Genomic DNA, 17029 nt, shown 5'->3' with positions numbered 1-17029 from the left:
GTTGGACACCTGTGTGCTTTACATGTTGTGATAGCTTATACTTTGTTCCCAAAATATATATTTCAAATGTTAATACTGAGAAACGTATCTGAAAAAAAGTTGAGATTGTCCCGTCACTTCAAGAAACCCTGAGCTACTCATATGTATATGTGAACCATGCCCTCTTCCCAGTAACAATATCAAGATTAACTGTCAAAAGAAACAATTACATCAAGTTAAATTGTACATCAATATTTACCGATGGATTGTCTGCTGACTCTGGCACTGTCTTCCTTTATATCTCCAATCCAAGGTCAAGGCCACTTAAAAAAAAAAATGCATGAAATTAAATTAAATGTATGAAAATGTATGCATTCACTACTGTAAGTCGCTCTGGATAAGAGCGTCTGCTAAAATGACTAAAATGTAAATGTAAATGTAATGTAAACGTCAATGACACATTATATATTGTCCAGAAAGTAGAGATGTGTCTGTGACAGAACGGACTGCCTGTATAGTGTGACAGAACCCACTGTCTGTATAGTGTGACAGAACCCACTGCCTGTATAGTGTGACAGAACCCACTGCCTGTATAGTGTGACAGAACCCACTGTCTGTATAGTGTGACAGAACCCACTGCCTGTATAGTGTGACAGAACCCACTGTCTGTATAGTGTGACAGAACCCACTGCCTGCATAGTGTGACAGAACCCACTGCCTGTATAGTGTGACAGAACCCACTGCCTGCATAGTGTGACAGAACCCACTGTCTGTATAGTGTGACAGAACCCACTGTCTGTATAGTGTGACAGAACCCACTGCCTGCATAGTGTGACAGAACCCACTGCCTGCATATTGTGACAGAACCCACTGCCTGCATAGTGTGACAGAACCCACTGCCTGCATAGTGTGACAGAACCCACTGTCTGTATAGTGTGACAGAACCCACTGCCTGCATAGTGTGACAGAACCCACTGCCTGCATAGTGTGACAGAACCCACTGTCTGTATAGTGTGACAGAACACACTGCCTGCATAGTGTGACAGAACCCACTGTCTGTATAGTGTGACAGAACCCACTGCCTGTATAGTGTGACAGAACCCACTGCCTGTATAGTGTGACAGAACCCACTGCCTGCATAGTGTGACAGAACCCACTGTCTGTATAGTGTGACAGAACCCACTGTCTGTATAGTGTGACAGAACCCACTGCCTGCATAGTGTGACAGAACCCACTGCCTGTATAGTGTGACAGAACCCACTGCCTGTATAGTGTGACAGAACCCACTGCTTGCATAGTGCATACCTCTTACTAACAAATAAACAACGGACACACACAATCTTCAAATACGCTTGCACTCTCCACTGAACAGACACATTACTTAGTTCTCACATAAAATTAGGTGAGACACACACATTCACAATGAGTGAGGACCTAATGTAACTTAACGGCGGTTCAAAGTCTGGAAAACATGTCATACTGTAGACAGTTTTAATAGCTCTCATTACGGCCTATAAAGTTATAAAATAACAATGCATGGAAAGCCCAACTAGTCTCTGAACAGCAAGTGGTTCAGTCTGGCTGAGCACCTGGGCTTCTTCCAGGTATGTATCTGATCAATCATTTGACATTAACATTCATTAACTATATGTTGTTTTGAGCCATCTGTCTCTTTTCCAGTGTCTAATCTGTTGGAATAAAGCACAGGCTGAAATTAAAAAAGTTGACATTTTTTATTTTATTAATAATGTGTTACTGGATGTGTTTTGTGATTAAGATATGCTCTATTGTTGATGATCAGTAGTTGGTATAACTTTGATTGACTGTCATTGAAAGTGACCCTCAGTCACTCATCAAAATGGTGTTAGAGAGAATGGTAAAGAAATGGAATATATTGATATAGGGAATATTTACTGAAGGTTGAGTTTCTCATCTGGTAGTGATTTGGTTGTTGATCATTATTGAGTATTTCCCCCAAAAACGTACTCAGTCAAAGATAGTGACTTTCTGGCTTTATGTGGTGTAGCATGATGTATCATGTGCTGTACTCTCTTTGTAATGTCAGTAATGGGGTTGTTTGTGCCTGAATGTGTACACATGTACCACTAAAACATTAAAATAGCTTTCATGAAGTTATCTTGTTTATTGTTTGTACTATATGTGTTCTGTAATTAGGAAATGATTTACTGTTGTTGATCTAACAGTTACCATAATAACGTGTCTTTGAAAGTGACCCTCAGTCTACGGTCAAAACAGTGCCAGAGAAAATGTCAAAGATTGTTAAATGTTCAAATATACGGTGTATGTAGACAATTCAACTTGAACATTCTCAAGGAAGATGAATTTTCTATGTTAATTATTATATTGTTGGTCATCATTTCATTTTTACCAAATGTATTTCAGTCCATCAAAACTATGACAACGTATGACTTGAGTCTGTTTGTGACAGTCATTTCAAACTGTTGATGACAGAACCTTCTATTTAGATATTAAATAATATTTGTTAATATGTTAAAATACTTTTGACATATCATTGCTTTATCTAATAAGAATCATAAAGGACAAGTTATAACCTCCAAACAAGTGTATGTCATGTCCTGACCATAGTAAGTTGTTATTTTCTATGGTAGAGTAGGTCAGGGCGTGACGGGGTGTTTGTCCGTTTTTGTATTTCTATGTTTAGTTTCTAGTTTTGTATTTCTAGGTTGGTTTTTGTTTGGCATGACCTCCAATTAGAGGCAGCCAGTTGTCGTTGTCTCTAATTGGAGGCCATATTTAAGTTGATGTTTGTCCCACTTGTGTTTTGTGGGTGATTATATAATTGTGAGTGTGTTTGTTCCTCCTGCGTCACGGTTTGTTGTTTTGTTCCTTCTGTTTATTTTTGTATCGCATTAAGTTTCACTGTCCAATAAATATGTGGAACGAAACCGACGCTGCATTTTGGTCTGATCATTCGAACAGCCGTGACAGTGTATTTGAGTTCAGATGGCTTTATGATTATATTGTCAGGTACTATCAGGTACTCTCTGCATACTGTCAGTAATAGGAGTGTCTGTTATATATTTACAGACTGATGCTGTGCTGACTCGTTCATAGACCATGTTATCTCTAGGGTGATCTAGATGACATGGTATAAACTGTGTAATAACCTACATTTGTTCCAGGGAACTTGAAATGCAGCAGGACATTGTCATGGTAATTGTGCACATTCAAGTTCACGAAAAGGGTTTTACAATTAACATTAGGCCGTGGCTTATATTTGTACTATGCCCATCAGTGGCAGTTAAGATAAGGGAGGATGTTTTTTTTTGTTCATGAACATGGTGTAACGGCTGTCGTAAGAGAGGGGACCAAAGTGCAGCGTGTTGATTAATCATGATGAATATTTATTCAACTCAGAACACTAAAGACAAAATAACAAACGGACGGCCAACAGTTCTGTCAGGTAACAGATAACTAAACAGAAAATAACTGCCCACAACACAGGTGGAAAAAAAAGCCTACATAAGAATGATCACCAATTAGAGACAACGAGGACCAGCTGCCTCTAATTGGAGATCATCCCAAAAACAACAACATAGAAAACTAGAACTAAACATAGATATAGAAAAACACAACACCCCCTGTCATGCCCTGCCCTGACCTACTCTACCATAGAAAATAACATCTTACTATGGTCAGGACGTGACACATGGTCTTATTTCTATTACAGAATATTGGATGACAGTGTAAGTTACAGTCAGTAAGCAGTTACACCAGCGGGCCCCGGTGGCAATAAATTAGTAATACCAAAAGCTTACCTTGACTTGGAAGAGTTTGAGTGTTTTATTGGAAAGTCATAGCCAGCTAGCTAACATAGCATCCCTCTGTTTGAGCAAGGTGTTTCAGTAGGCTAAACTAGCTAGCTGCATTTGCTGGCTAAGTAAGTGAAGCTGGGAAAAAATTAAAATCTTGCTCTCTATTTCTCTCTTGCTTCTCCTTAATTTTGGAAGAAATGAATTTTTTAAACTGTTCAACTATTGTCTTTCTCTCTTTTTGAGTCAACTACTCACCACATTTTATACACTGTAGTGCTAGCTAGCTGTAGCTTATGCTTTCAGTACTATATTAATTCTCTGATCCTTTGATTGGGTGGACAACATGTCAGTTCATGCTGCAGGAGCTCTGATAGGTTGGAGGACGTCCTCCTGAAGTTGTCATAATTACTCTGTAAGTCTATGGAAGGGGTGAGAACCATGAGCCTCCTAGGTTTTGTATTGAGGTCAATGTACCCAGAGGAGGACGGAAGCTAGCTGTCCTCTGGCTACACCATGGTATTACCCTACAGAGTGCTGCTGAGGCTACTGTAGACCTTATTTGCAAAACAGTGTGTTTTGGGGCTAGATGGGACGGTAGTGTCCCACCTGGCCAACATCCGGTGAAATTGCAGAGTGCGAAATTCAAAATACAAAATTTGTAACATTAAACATTCATGAAAATACAAGTGTCTTACATCGTTTAAAAGCTTAACTTCTTGTTAATCCAGCCGATTTGTCAGATTTCAAAAAGGCTTTACGGCAAAAGCACACCAGCACCCCACATACAAAAGCATTACATACATTTTCCAATCAAGCAGAAGCGTCACGAAAGTCAGAAATAGCGATAAAATAAATCACTTACCTTTGAAGATCTTCCTCTGGTTGCAATCACAAGGGTCCCAGCTACATAACAAATGGTCCTTTTGTTCGATAAAGTCCTTCTTTATATCCCAAAAGAGTCCGTTTAATTGGCGCTTGACTCAGTAATCCACTGTTTCCCTCGTTCAAAATGCATACAAATGAATCCTGAAAGTTACCAATAAACTTCCTCCAAACAAGTCAAACAACGTTTCTAATCAATCCTCAGGTACCCTAATATGTAAATAAACGATACTATTTAAGACAGAGAATAGTATGTTCATTACCGGAGATAAATAACGAAGTGCACACCCTCACCAACGCACACCACAACACTACAGCCAAAATGGGAGCCACTTAGAAAAACTACAAATTCTAGCTAATTTTTCAAAAAACAAGCCTGAAACTCTTTCTAAAGATTATTGACATCAACTGGAAGCCCTAGGAACGGCAATCTGGGAGGTATTCCATTGATTTCCGCATAGACAGGCATTATAAATGGTGTCACCTCCCCCCCAAAAAATCTGGATGGATTCTCCTCGGGTTTTCTCCTGCTATATCAGTTCTGTTATACTCACAGACATTCTTTTAACAGTTTTGGAAACTTTAGAGTGTTTTCTATCCGATACTATCAATTATATGCATATCCTAGCTTCTGGGCCTGAGTAACAGGCAGTTTACTTGGGCACCTCATTCATCCAAACTTCCGAATACTGCCCCTTCGTCTTAAGAAGTTAATCAATTATTTGGTGACGTGATTATATTTAGTATAGTTTTATCTATAAAGGATAACTTTTTAAATGTCTTACAATTAAAATGTTTATGAAATTCACTGAGGATGGTCCTTCCCTTCTTCCACTGATGCCCATGTATCACATGGGAATGTGTGAAACTCACTACTCAGCCTGAATTGTCCCCACTCACACCCCCTAATAGTTACTGTAGCTTTTCCATGGCAAGACTAGTGAGGGTGGTGTTACGTTCTGACCTATTAGAGCTGTGTTTTATCTGTTTAGTTAAGTCAACGTGTGATAGGTGGGTGGGCATTCTATGTTTTTTTTTCTATGTTTTGGCCAGGTATGGTTTCCAATCAGAGGCAGCTGTCTATCGTTGTCTCTGATTGGAAGCCATACTTAGGCAGCCTGTTTTTCCTGTGTTGGGGTGGGTAGTTGTTTTCCGTTTTGTTAGTATACCTGATGGAACTGTTGGCTGTCGTTTTGTTGTTTTTGTTTAAGTGTTTCATTAAAGTAAAATATGAGCACTCTACACGCTGCGACTTGGTCCCCTTTATACGACCCGCGTTACAGAACTACCCACCATGATTGGATCAAGCGGTGTGCCCAGGCAGAAATTGACATCGGGTCACATAAGGAGTGGACAGAACGGAGAGAATGGACTTGGGGCCAGGTAATAGAGAGAGATTGGAGCCTACCGGGGAAGAACGAGAGGCAGCCCCCAAAACATTTTTTGGGGGGACCAGGGGCGAAAATCTGATATCAACTTTGGAGGGGACAATTACATGAAATTTTCTCAAGAGCAATTCCTGAGGGGGACACCAAAAGTAGTGCTGTAACACATAGCCTACATTGTAATATGGTAAATGTATATTGAGGAACCAAAGAAATAAGGTATTTGCCGTACTCCTAACTACCAGTACCCAAAACTACACAACTAATCACAACAGCAATACCATTGCCTTTAACAAATCTTAGTTCAGTCACCAGTTTAAGTTGAGAGTGGGGGTATCCATGGCATTTTCCAATTCTGTTCCTATTTTACAAGTCAAAAAAATTGAGAACCTTTCATAATGTTGCCAAACAAAGACTCAACAAACTTACCTGAGACTCCATGTCTCTGCCAGTCTGTCTCTGCATATCTGTCCCCAACTCTGCTGTCTGTGTGCCATCTGTTGTCTGCTCTGCCTAATGACATCATTGTGAAACATTTCCATTAGAATTTCATTTCTTTCTTATGAACATTTTATCAACTAGTCTTTGAGATATTAGGCTACTAGGGTTCTTACTATGCGTTTTGGTGTATTGAAAAATACTCTGATGTCCGTCTTTTATTTTTCTGCCATTTTTCTACCTGGCTGGCTGGCTGGCTACACACACAGTGTGTAGGTTATTTACAGTAGGAGATGGGCTTCTATCATCTTCGATCATTCTATTTGGGCTTCAATCTAAAAGGTAGCTAGCAAATGTGAAACAGATTAAAATGACAAGAGTTGACAGCTGTATGAGTTCACCATTTACACAACATATGCTGCAACCTTTTGTAATTTTAATAGTTTGTTTCATATTGGCTGGCTTCCAACAATAGCTGAATTTGCAAAGCTAGCGAGCACCAATTCAGTTTCAGTGGTGTTTGCTATAATCTTTGCTACCCGGGTTAAATAAAGGTGAAATAAAATAAATAAATAAAAGTTCCCTTGCGACAATTTAGCTTTTGCAACGAGACCATTTAATATATTTAAGAAAATGGTAGAAGAGAGTGTAGTTCTTTTTAGTTTGGATTTCTGTTTATCGCTAACCTTATCACAGGGACTTTGAAGCCCTAACTTACATCATCTGCATGCTGATTCCATCTTTGACGACGCCACATAAATGGAATGGGTACTAGCTAGCTTAATAGATAATATTTGCGCGCTAGCTCTGTATATTCAGCTAGTGTGTGCACGCGATTGACTGGATTAACCTCACGTCAGTTACGTGCATTGAGTGCCTTTCAGACAGTAGATACGACCTCTCTTTTACCTAGCAAACTAAGGAACTGGCAGTGGATCAAACCATTGTGAGGCAAAGGGTGGGGGGGTTGCAATCTTTTGAAACTTAAAAACACGCTATTAAGTGTCTATAATCAGCACAATTGCTTTCATTGCGTATTATTAATATTATTTAAATTACATAGTTATGTTTCAGTGATATATTGGGGGGGACAAATCATATTTTTCCCAGGATGGGGGGGTCGTGTCCCCCCGTCCCCCCCGGGATTTCCGCCCCTGGGGGGGACACACGGGTAGTTTGGCTGGGCCAGGGGTGAGACCTGAGCCAACTCACCGTGCTTATTGTGGTGAGCATGTGCTTGCCTCTCGCACTCTCTCTCCAGTGCACCTCCATAGCCCAGTACGTCCTGTGCCTGCTCCTCACGCTCTCCCTCCAGTGCGCCTCCATAGTCCAGTAAGTCCTGTGCCTGCTCCTCGTGTTATCCCGCCAGTGCACCTCCATAGTCCAGTACGTCCTGTGCCTGCTCCTCGCACTCTCCTTCCAGTTCGCCTCCATAGCCCAGTACAGCCAGTGCCTGCTTTGAGCACTCGGCCCTCAGTGCGTCTCCCCAGTCCGGTGAGACCTGTTCCAGCTCCACGAATAAAGCCTCCAGTGATAATCGATGGTCCAAAGCCTGTGGAGATGATCCATGTCACGAAGCCTCTAGTGATGATCCGTGGCCCGGAGCCTGTAGGGATGTTCCATGACACGAAGCCTCCAGAGGTAATCCATGGCCCGGAGCCTGTAGAGATAATCCTTGGCAAAAGCCTGTAGGGATTATAAATAGTCCGGAGCCTGTAGGGATAAACCATGGCACGAAGCCTGTAGGAATAATCCATGGCCCGGCAGCTGTAGAGATAATCCAGGGTATGAAGCCTCCAGTGATAATCCATGGTGCGGAACCTACAGAGATGATCCATGGCATGGAGCCAGCAGCAACGGTCCTATAATGACGCTTCCCAGTCCGGAGACTCCGGCGATGCTCCTCAGTCCGGAGCCTCCAGCGACGCTCCCCAGTCCGGAGCCTCCAGCGACGCTCCCCAGTCCGGAGCCTCCAGCGACGCTCCCCAGTCCGGAGCCTCCAGCGACGCTCCCCAGTCCGGAGCCTTCAGCGACGGTTCGCAGCCCCAAGTCTTCAACGGCGGTCTGCAGCCCAGAGTCTTCAATGGCGGTCTGCAGCCCAGAGTCTTCAACGGCGGTCTGCAGCCCAGAGTCTTCAACGGCGGTCTGCAGCCCAGAGTCTTCAACAGCAGTCTGCAGCCCAGTTTTCAGCGGCGGCTTTCAGCTCAGAGTCTTCAGCGGCGGTTGGCGTTCCAGAGCCTCCGGCGATGACCCACGGTCTGGTTCCTCCGAACACACAGAAGCGGGGGGATCAGGGGGCGGGGGGGAGGGTGCTACGCCCGTAACCAGAGCTGCCGCCAAATATGGATGCCCACCCGGACCCTCCCCAATAGGTTCAGGTTTGCGGCCAGGAGTCCTCACCTTTGGGGGGGGGTACTGTCACGCTCTGACCTAGGAGAGCTGTGTTTTCTCTGTTTAGTTAGGTCAGGGTGTGATAGGTGGGTGGGCATTCTATGTTTTTGTTTTATATGTTTTGGCCAGGTATGGTTTCCAATCAGAGGCAGCTGTCTATCGTTGTCTCTGATTGGAAGCCATACTTAGGCAGCCTGTTTTTCCTGTGTTGGGGTGGGTAGTTGATTTCTGTTTTGTTAGTATACCTGACGGAACTGTTGGCTGTCGTTTTGTTGTTTTTGTTTAAGTGTTTTCATTTAAGTAAAGTATGAGCACTCCGCACGCTGCGACTTGGTCCCCTTTATACGACCCGCGTTACAGGTGGTCATGTGTGTGAGTTGGTATGAGTCGAATCACGAGGAAGTGGTACTCGCTAATCAGCTTGACATCCCTTACACCCACATGAGAGAATTGTTCATTTGAACACGCCAGCTAATCGGGGAGTGGATGGCGCTAGTTCCTGAAAGAAATGCATTCTTGAACATGTGATCTTTCATGTGCCTTAATTATAAACTTGTATAGGGTCCCTAAAAATGAATACAAATGTTACAATTATGAGTCTAGTTTAGCCAAGGAGAAATCAGAGCTATAGAGGGAGAAAGAAAGGATTATTCCTGGCTAGCCATGTTTGGCTGAGATAATGGAGGGGTTTTCCATGCTGACGGTTGGTAATGTGTTTATATGATAATGGAGGGGTTGACCATGCTGACGGTTGGCAATGTGTTTACATGATAATGGAGGGGTTGACCATGCTGACGGTTGGCAATGTGTTTATATGATAATGGAGGGGTTGACCATGCTGACGGTTGGCAAAATGTTTACATGATAATGGAGGGGTTGACCATGCTGACGGTTGGCAATGTGTTTATATGATAATGGAGGGGTTGACCATGCTGACGGTTGGCAATGTGTTTATATGATAATGGAGGGGTTGATCATGCTGACGGTTGGCAATGTGTTTATATGATAATGGAGGGGTTGATCATGCTGACGGTTGGCAATGTGTTTATATGATAATGGAGGGGTTGACCATGCTGACGGTTGGCAATGTGTTTATATGATAATGGAGGGGTTGACCATGCTGACGGTTGGCAAAATGTTTACATGATAATGGAGGGGTTGACCATGCTGACGGTTGGCAATGTGTTTATATGATAATGGAGGGGTTGACCATGCTGACGGTTGGCAATGTGTTTATATGATAATGGAGGGGTTGATCATGCTGACGGTTGGCAATGTGTTTATATGATAATGGAGGGGTTGATCATGCTGACGGTTGGCAATGTGTTTATATGATAATGGAGGGGTTGACCATGCTGACGGTTGGCAATGTGTTTATATGATAATGGAGGGGTTGACCATGCTGACGGTTGGCAATGTGTTTATATGATAATGGAGGGGTTGATCATGCTGACGGTTGGCAATGTGTTTATATGATAATGGAGGGGTTGACCATGCTGACGGTTGGCAATGTGTTTATATGATAATGGAGGGGTTGATCATGCTGACGGTTGGCAATGTGTTTATATGATAATGGAGGGGTTGATCATGCTGACGGTTGGTAATGTGTTTATATGATAATGGAGGGGTTGACCATGCTGACGGTTGGCAATGTGTTTATATGATAATGGAGGGGTTGATCATGCTGACGGTTGGTAATGTGTTTATATGATAATGGAGGGGTTGGCCATGCCGACGGTTGGCAATGTGTTTATATGATAATGGAGGGGTTGATCATGCTGACGGTTGGCAATGTGTTTATATGATAATGGAGGGGTTGACCATGCTGACGGTTGGCAATGTGTTTATATGATAATGGAGGGGTTGATCATGCTGACGGTTGGCAATGTGTTTATATGATAATGGAGGGGTTGATCATGCTGATGGTTGGCAATGTGTTTATATGATAATGGAGGGGTTGATCATGCTGACGGTTGGCAATGTGTTTATATGATAATGGAGGGGTTGATCATGCTGACGGTTGGCAATGTGTTTATATGATAATGGAGGGGTTGACCATGCTGATGGTTGGCAATGTGTTTCCATGTGAATTCTTAAAGAGATGGGGGGGTCTATAGGTTAAGACAATGTGAATGATGCTGAATGGGCGTCAACAAAGAGCTTTCTAGTACTCAACCAAATCTTTCTAGTCTCCTAAGTAGGATTTATCAACTTTTAAACCAGCATAACTTTCCCATCACAGTGTATGACATACCGTTTTGGAGTTCTGAATCTGAATTTTTGTAATATGTAAAAAAAACTAAAAACATTTAGGATTTTTCGACATCAGCCCCGGTTGGGACGGGCCATCACAAATGTTTAAATAAGTACTAAGCAACTGTTATTTTACCACGTTTGATACCCCAGGACAAGGAAACACCATGTCATCCAGATCATCTTTTTTGCAGATGATCTTTGAGTCTCATAAGATTGATATGTCACAGAACCGGGTTTCCTAAAGTGTTAAATACTTCTCCAGGCGTTGTGAGATCTGGGCCTTCATAAAGCATCTAAGAGTAGGAGCGCTAATCTAGGGTCAGGTCCCACCCTGTCATTTCATAACTGATCCTAGATCAGCACTCTGAGGCGTTTTATGAATACAGGCCCTGATAACGTTCGTAGAACAACTGCAGAAAAAGATGCTGTGGAACGCCATCTTTCTCTCGACTTGGGTCAGGTGTTAATGAATTACTAGTCTAGGTTAATGAATCACAGTTCTCCATTAGATAAATATGGTGGTGTATTCTACAGTCTATGAACATGAATGTTTTTTGTAGTTTTGTAAGAGGAGTACACCCTAGTCCTCATCTTATACAATTGAGTTGTATTGTATTGAGGACTACTGTTACATGTATGCATGTTAGAGGATTCATTTCCATTATGTAACAAGTACATTTATTCTGTTGTGTCTCAGATATGTCTCAGATATGCCAAATCAGTGGGGTCCGAAATTATTGACACCATTGATAAAGATTTGCATTAAAGACTGCATACAATAAGTAATTCAAATACTGAGCTATATTGTATTCTCCAAAAAGTAATGAATCTATACTAATACAATTGCTCAGAGACAAATATTTGGTTATTAAAAAAAAAAAAAAAAGTAGTGGTCAAAATGATTGACACCCCTAAAGATTCTTATAAATAAAGTAGTCGAGATTTAGTATTTGGTCTCATATTCCTGGCACGCAATGACTACATCAAGCTTATGACTCTACAAACTTTATGGTAAATAATGCGTTGTGTTATTTTGGAGTCACTTTTATTGCAAATAAGAATATAATATGTTTCTAAGCACGTCTACATTAACGTGGATGTTACCATGATTACTGATCATCCTGAATGAATCGTGAATAAGGATGATTGAGTAAGTTAGAGAGGGTCAAAGATCATACCCCCAAGACATACTAACCTCCACTGTTATTGGTAATGGAGTTCTAATGGTGTCTGGTGTAGTGTAGCCTACTAGTGATAATTACTGTCCATGTTGTCATTATACTGATAACTACTGTAGTGTATCCTACTAGTGAACTTTCATGTTAGTCCATGTTTTCATTATACTGATAACTACTGTAGTGTATCCTACTAGTGATCATTACTGTCAGTCCAGTCCATGTTTTCATTATACTGATAACTACTGTAGTGTATCCTACTAGTGATCATTACTGTTAGTCCAGTCCATGTTTTCATTATACTGATAACTACTGTAGTGTATCCTACTAGTGATCATTAATGCTAGTCCAGTCCATGGTTTCATTATACTGATAACTACTGTAGTGTATCCTACTAGTGAACATTCATGTTAGTCCAGTCCATGTTTTCATTATAGTGATAACTACTGTAGTGTAGCCTACTAGTGATAATTTATTTTAGTCCATGTTTTCATTATACTGTTGCACTCAGTATTCCATACAATGTTTTATTCATGCAATAGTTGAACTACTGAGTTAGTGAACAACAATGTATCTATCTACAGTATCCCCACAATGGTTTTGGGTAAAATTCAACAAATGATATCAGACACTCGACCTACATTCTTATAGTCACAAGATAATACAACATGAAGATGGAGGTTACAGTGTATTGTGTTTTTTACCAATGCATTTATCACTAAGTGGTTTAGGCTACAAAACACCAGTATAAACCCCCAGAGCATGGAAGCAGTGTTATTGAGTCTATAAGGTTTAGTCAATATCTAGTATTTACTCTTCTTATTTACAGATTGATATTGGACTAGACCAGTCCTCTTCAGGATTGTGAGGCCTCATCTCCTTCTCTTGCTCTATCTCACTCACTCTAGTCCATTGAAGAAGACAGCCAACTGTGAAGAAGCACCAAATAAATATTATTTGTAAACTTTTTCTACATTGCATATCTAATGAAACACTTAAGTTATGTATATTTTCGTTACTTTTTTCAAAAAAACAAAAATCAAAAGTCTGCTAGCCATTGCAACAGACTTGCAACAAGCTGCCAGATGAGATTTAAACAAGGAAACATTGTTGTTACTGTTGTTAGAAAGGATGAAATGTTAATGAAATTGCATTCTTTTTAATTCCTGTTTTATGAATTGTAAAAAAAATATATATATACTTTTTAAATTTGACTTAGGAGGTGTAGTCAGCCGAGAGAGAACAGAGTCACCAATTCAGATAATTGATGAATATTGACAAATATAACCATGAATATTTAAAAAAAATATATGTATAATAATTTGGCAAAATTTTCAATATACTGTTGAACATAATGTAATGACCTCGATAGATCATAAATGACAGAAAGTCCACAACAGTTCTCGAATTAACCCAGAACTCTCACAGGCTACTATCTGGCCGTAGTCTACGCCAAATAAATCTGATAACAATAACACTGCTGGGACTTGAAAGAGAGAGAACAATCAAAGCATGGCAATATAACAGATACAACAACGTTTCCAAGCCGAGTTTAATCTTAGCGACTGTCTTAAACAACATTCCAAAAGACATGTAGGGCTGTTAGAAAACAAAATGTATTATGAAATTTACAGGAAAATCATTACTGAATCCTAGTCTCTAATGATGAAGCAAGAATTTTTGGAGGTAACATTAATGCTAGCTAGCTAAGTAGCTAATTCTGCTGCATCTGAAATAAAGTGGTTTCAACAATAACAGCCAAATACAGCCTTAGCAACTGTCCAAGCAACCATCCAACAACACTGTAGGCCTATTGGAACTCATTTTGAAGAAGGGCGAAGTGGCTACTGAAGCTGCAACTTAGTCAGTGATGGTGGGAGTGGTTTTGCCGAATGGAGTCATGGGAGTTGGAGTCTTGAACAACATAAATATATTGGAGTAAGCTGACTATATGTATCATTCTATAGGTTTTGGAGCTTTTATTTCAAATATTAAAATATGTTATTAGATGAAGACAATCAGAGCGACATATAGCAAGGAGTTCCAATATGACCAGGAAACTACAGACAGCTTATATAGATAGCTGAAATTGAATGTCCATAACTTATTTTATTAGTCATCTCAGGGATCCTACTTGAAAATGTCACAGACTTATGGTTGGGATTATGGTAGAAAAAAGATGTAATTGAATTTATGTTGTCTTATTTGATGGAAGCATGAATTCATTGATGTATGTTTGCTATTCTTTTCACTGCTCTAGAGTCCTCTATCTAACTCTAAGGCTGCTCATTGCACATGTGTAGGACCTCTATCAAACTCTATGGCTGCTCATTACACATCTGCCTGACCGGTTGACCTTTTTTAAGATAAAAAAATAAAACTTTGGTTACCGGGTTCAATGAAGTGATGACCAGACTGAAATTGTTAAGTGAGTCAGAACAATTCAGTTTTGTTTCAAGGATCATGATGAATATACTCCAATGGAATTGAAAATAGAACGGTCAGTTAATCCAACAAGTATTTATTTAATAACTTTTTGTGTGTTATTGTTGTTTATCATCAACATAACAGAATTCGACCAGGAGAGGTGGACTGTGATATCTGCTCTGAGGTCCAAGCTGTGAAGTTCTGTCTGACCTGCAGTGTGTCCTACTGTGAGACCCACGTCAGGAAGCACTACACAGTACCTAAACTACAGAGACACACCCTGGTGGATGTGACTGGAGACCTGGAGGAGAAACTCTGTCAACATGACTACAGTCCTCTGGACGTGTTCTGCAGGACAGACCAGATGCTGATCTGCAGTCAGTGTGCAGAGACAAACCACAAAGGACATGATACCATCCTCCATGAGATAAAGAAAGCAGGAAGACAGGTAGCTACTGGGGTTCATCTTGTTTCATTACTCAGGGTTGTACAGTACAGTTCTGATGTGCTGAAAAGTTAGGTCAGGTAAAGTATCAGCAGAAGTATTGTTGTTCGGATAAAACACAGACGGTGTGACGGCACCGTCTGTGTTTTATCCGAACATGATATTGTTTTTAGAATGCAATGAAACGTGCAGTTGTGTTTGTTTCCTGGCACACTGCACGTCTCCTTCACCATGGCAAAACATTCAGGAGAACTTCAGTGCCCGTATTAGTGGGAACGCTGTGAAGGAATATACAGGTATCTGCCATCATAAAGTATCTTAACATGGAGTTGGGCCAACATGAGCCAGAACAGCTTCAATACACCTTTAAATAGATTCTACAAGTGTCTGGAACTCTATTGGAGGGATGCGACACCATTCTTCCACGAGAAATTCCATCATTTGGTGTTTTGTTGATGGTGGTGTAAAACGCTGCCTCAGGCGTGGCTCTAGAGTCTCCTATAAGTATTCCATTGGTTTGAGACCTGGCGACAGACACACACCCTTTAAAGGCCTTATGCTCCTTTGAGAGCCCTCTTTCAAAGTCACGTAGATCTCTTCTAGCCATGGTTGCCAACTGGACATTTTTATACATGACCCAAAGCATGATGGGATGTTTTAATGGCTTAATTAACTCAGGAGCCACACCTGTGTGGAAGCAACTGCTTTCAATATACTTTGTATCACTCATTTACTCAAGTGTACCCTTTATTTTGGCAGTTACCTGTATGTCAAAAGCAGTTGATGTATCTTGACTTTAAAATATCTATTGTACATTTAGCAAAATAACAATTTCTATGTTTTCAAAGAAATGACTCATTGTTATTTTGTTCTCACACTTTAAGAGTTGTGATGGCAACCAGCACGCAATGCTGTCCTCAGATGATGGTAGGTATGGAAACACAGAATAAACTGACACAAACAATATCATTTCATTTAAATCTCAATTTAAATCTCAATGTAAGACGTTCCCCTGTGATTTTACCCACACGCAGCTACTGAAATCGAAACAGATTTACCGTATTGTACTGAACAAAAATATAAACGCAAAAATGTAAATAATTTTGCTGAGTTAAAGTTCATATAAGGAAATCTGTCAATTGAAATAAATTCATTAGGCCCTAATCTATGGATTTCACAAGACTGGGCAGGGGTGGGCCTATGCCTGGGAGGGCATAGGCCCACCCACTTGGGAGCCAGGCCCACCCACTGGGGAGCCAGGCCTAGCCAATCAGAATGAGTTTTTCCCCACAAAAGGGCTTTATTACAGACAGAAATGCTCCTCAGTTTCATCAGCTGTCTGGGTTGCTGGTCTCAGACGATCCCGCAGGTGAAGAAGCCGGATGTGGAGGTCCTGGGCTACTGTGGTTGCACGCGGTCTGTGATTGTGAGGCCGGTTGGAAGTACTGCCAAATTCTCTAAAATTATGTTGGAGGTGGCTTATGGTAGAAATATGAACATTCAATTATTTGGCAACATCTCTGGTGGACTTTCCTGCAGTCAGTATGCTAATTGCACAATCCCTCAAAATTTGAGTCATCTATGGCAATGTGTTGTGACAAAACTGCACATTTTATAGTGTCCTTTTATTGTCCCCAGCACCTGTGTAATGATCATGCTGTTTAATGCCACACCTGTCAGGTGGATGGATTTTCTTTGCAAAGGAGAAATACTCACTGACAGGGATGTAAACACATTTGACAGAAGTTAGCTTTTTGTGCGAAAGGAACATTTCTAGGATATTTTATTTCAGCTCATGAAACATGGGACCAACCCTTTACATGTTGCGTTTATATTTTTGTTCAGTATAGTAAA

General features: G+C 40.9%; 1 protein-coding gene across 2 annotated transcripts in view; it reads left to right on the top strand.

The window, feature by feature from the left end:
• LOC106569656 (C-type lectin domain family 12 member B) overlaps positions 1–17029 on the top strand; it is an 83632-nt gene that overhangs the window by 53672 nt on the left and 12931 nt on the right. Inside the window, exons 1-3 of one of the 2 annotated variants that reach the window (XM_045711689.1) lie at positions 1338–1583; positions 14875–15178; positions 16060–16102. The exons of the other annotated variant lie outside the window; for it this stretch is intronic. Of the exons in view, the coding sequence (XP_045567645.1) occupies positions 15095–15178; positions 16060–16102 (127 nt within the window). The 5' untranslated portion in view covers positions 1338–1583; positions 14875–15094. Of the gene's footprint in view, positions 1–1337; positions 1584–14874; positions 15179–16059; positions 16103–17029 lie in introns of those variants that run through there. 2 annotated transcript variants of the gene reach the window in all.

The sequence above is a fragment of the Salmo salar genome, unplaced genomic scaffold (assembly GCF_905237065.1).
Source record: "Salmo salar unplaced genomic scaffold, Ssal_v3.1, whole genome shotgun sequence".
In the NCBI taxonomy this organism is placed as follows: Eukaryota; Metazoa; Chordata; class Actinopteri; order Salmoniformes; family Salmonidae; genus Salmo; species Salmo salar.
This window is presented reverse-complemented; position numbering and strand designations above follow the sequence as displayed.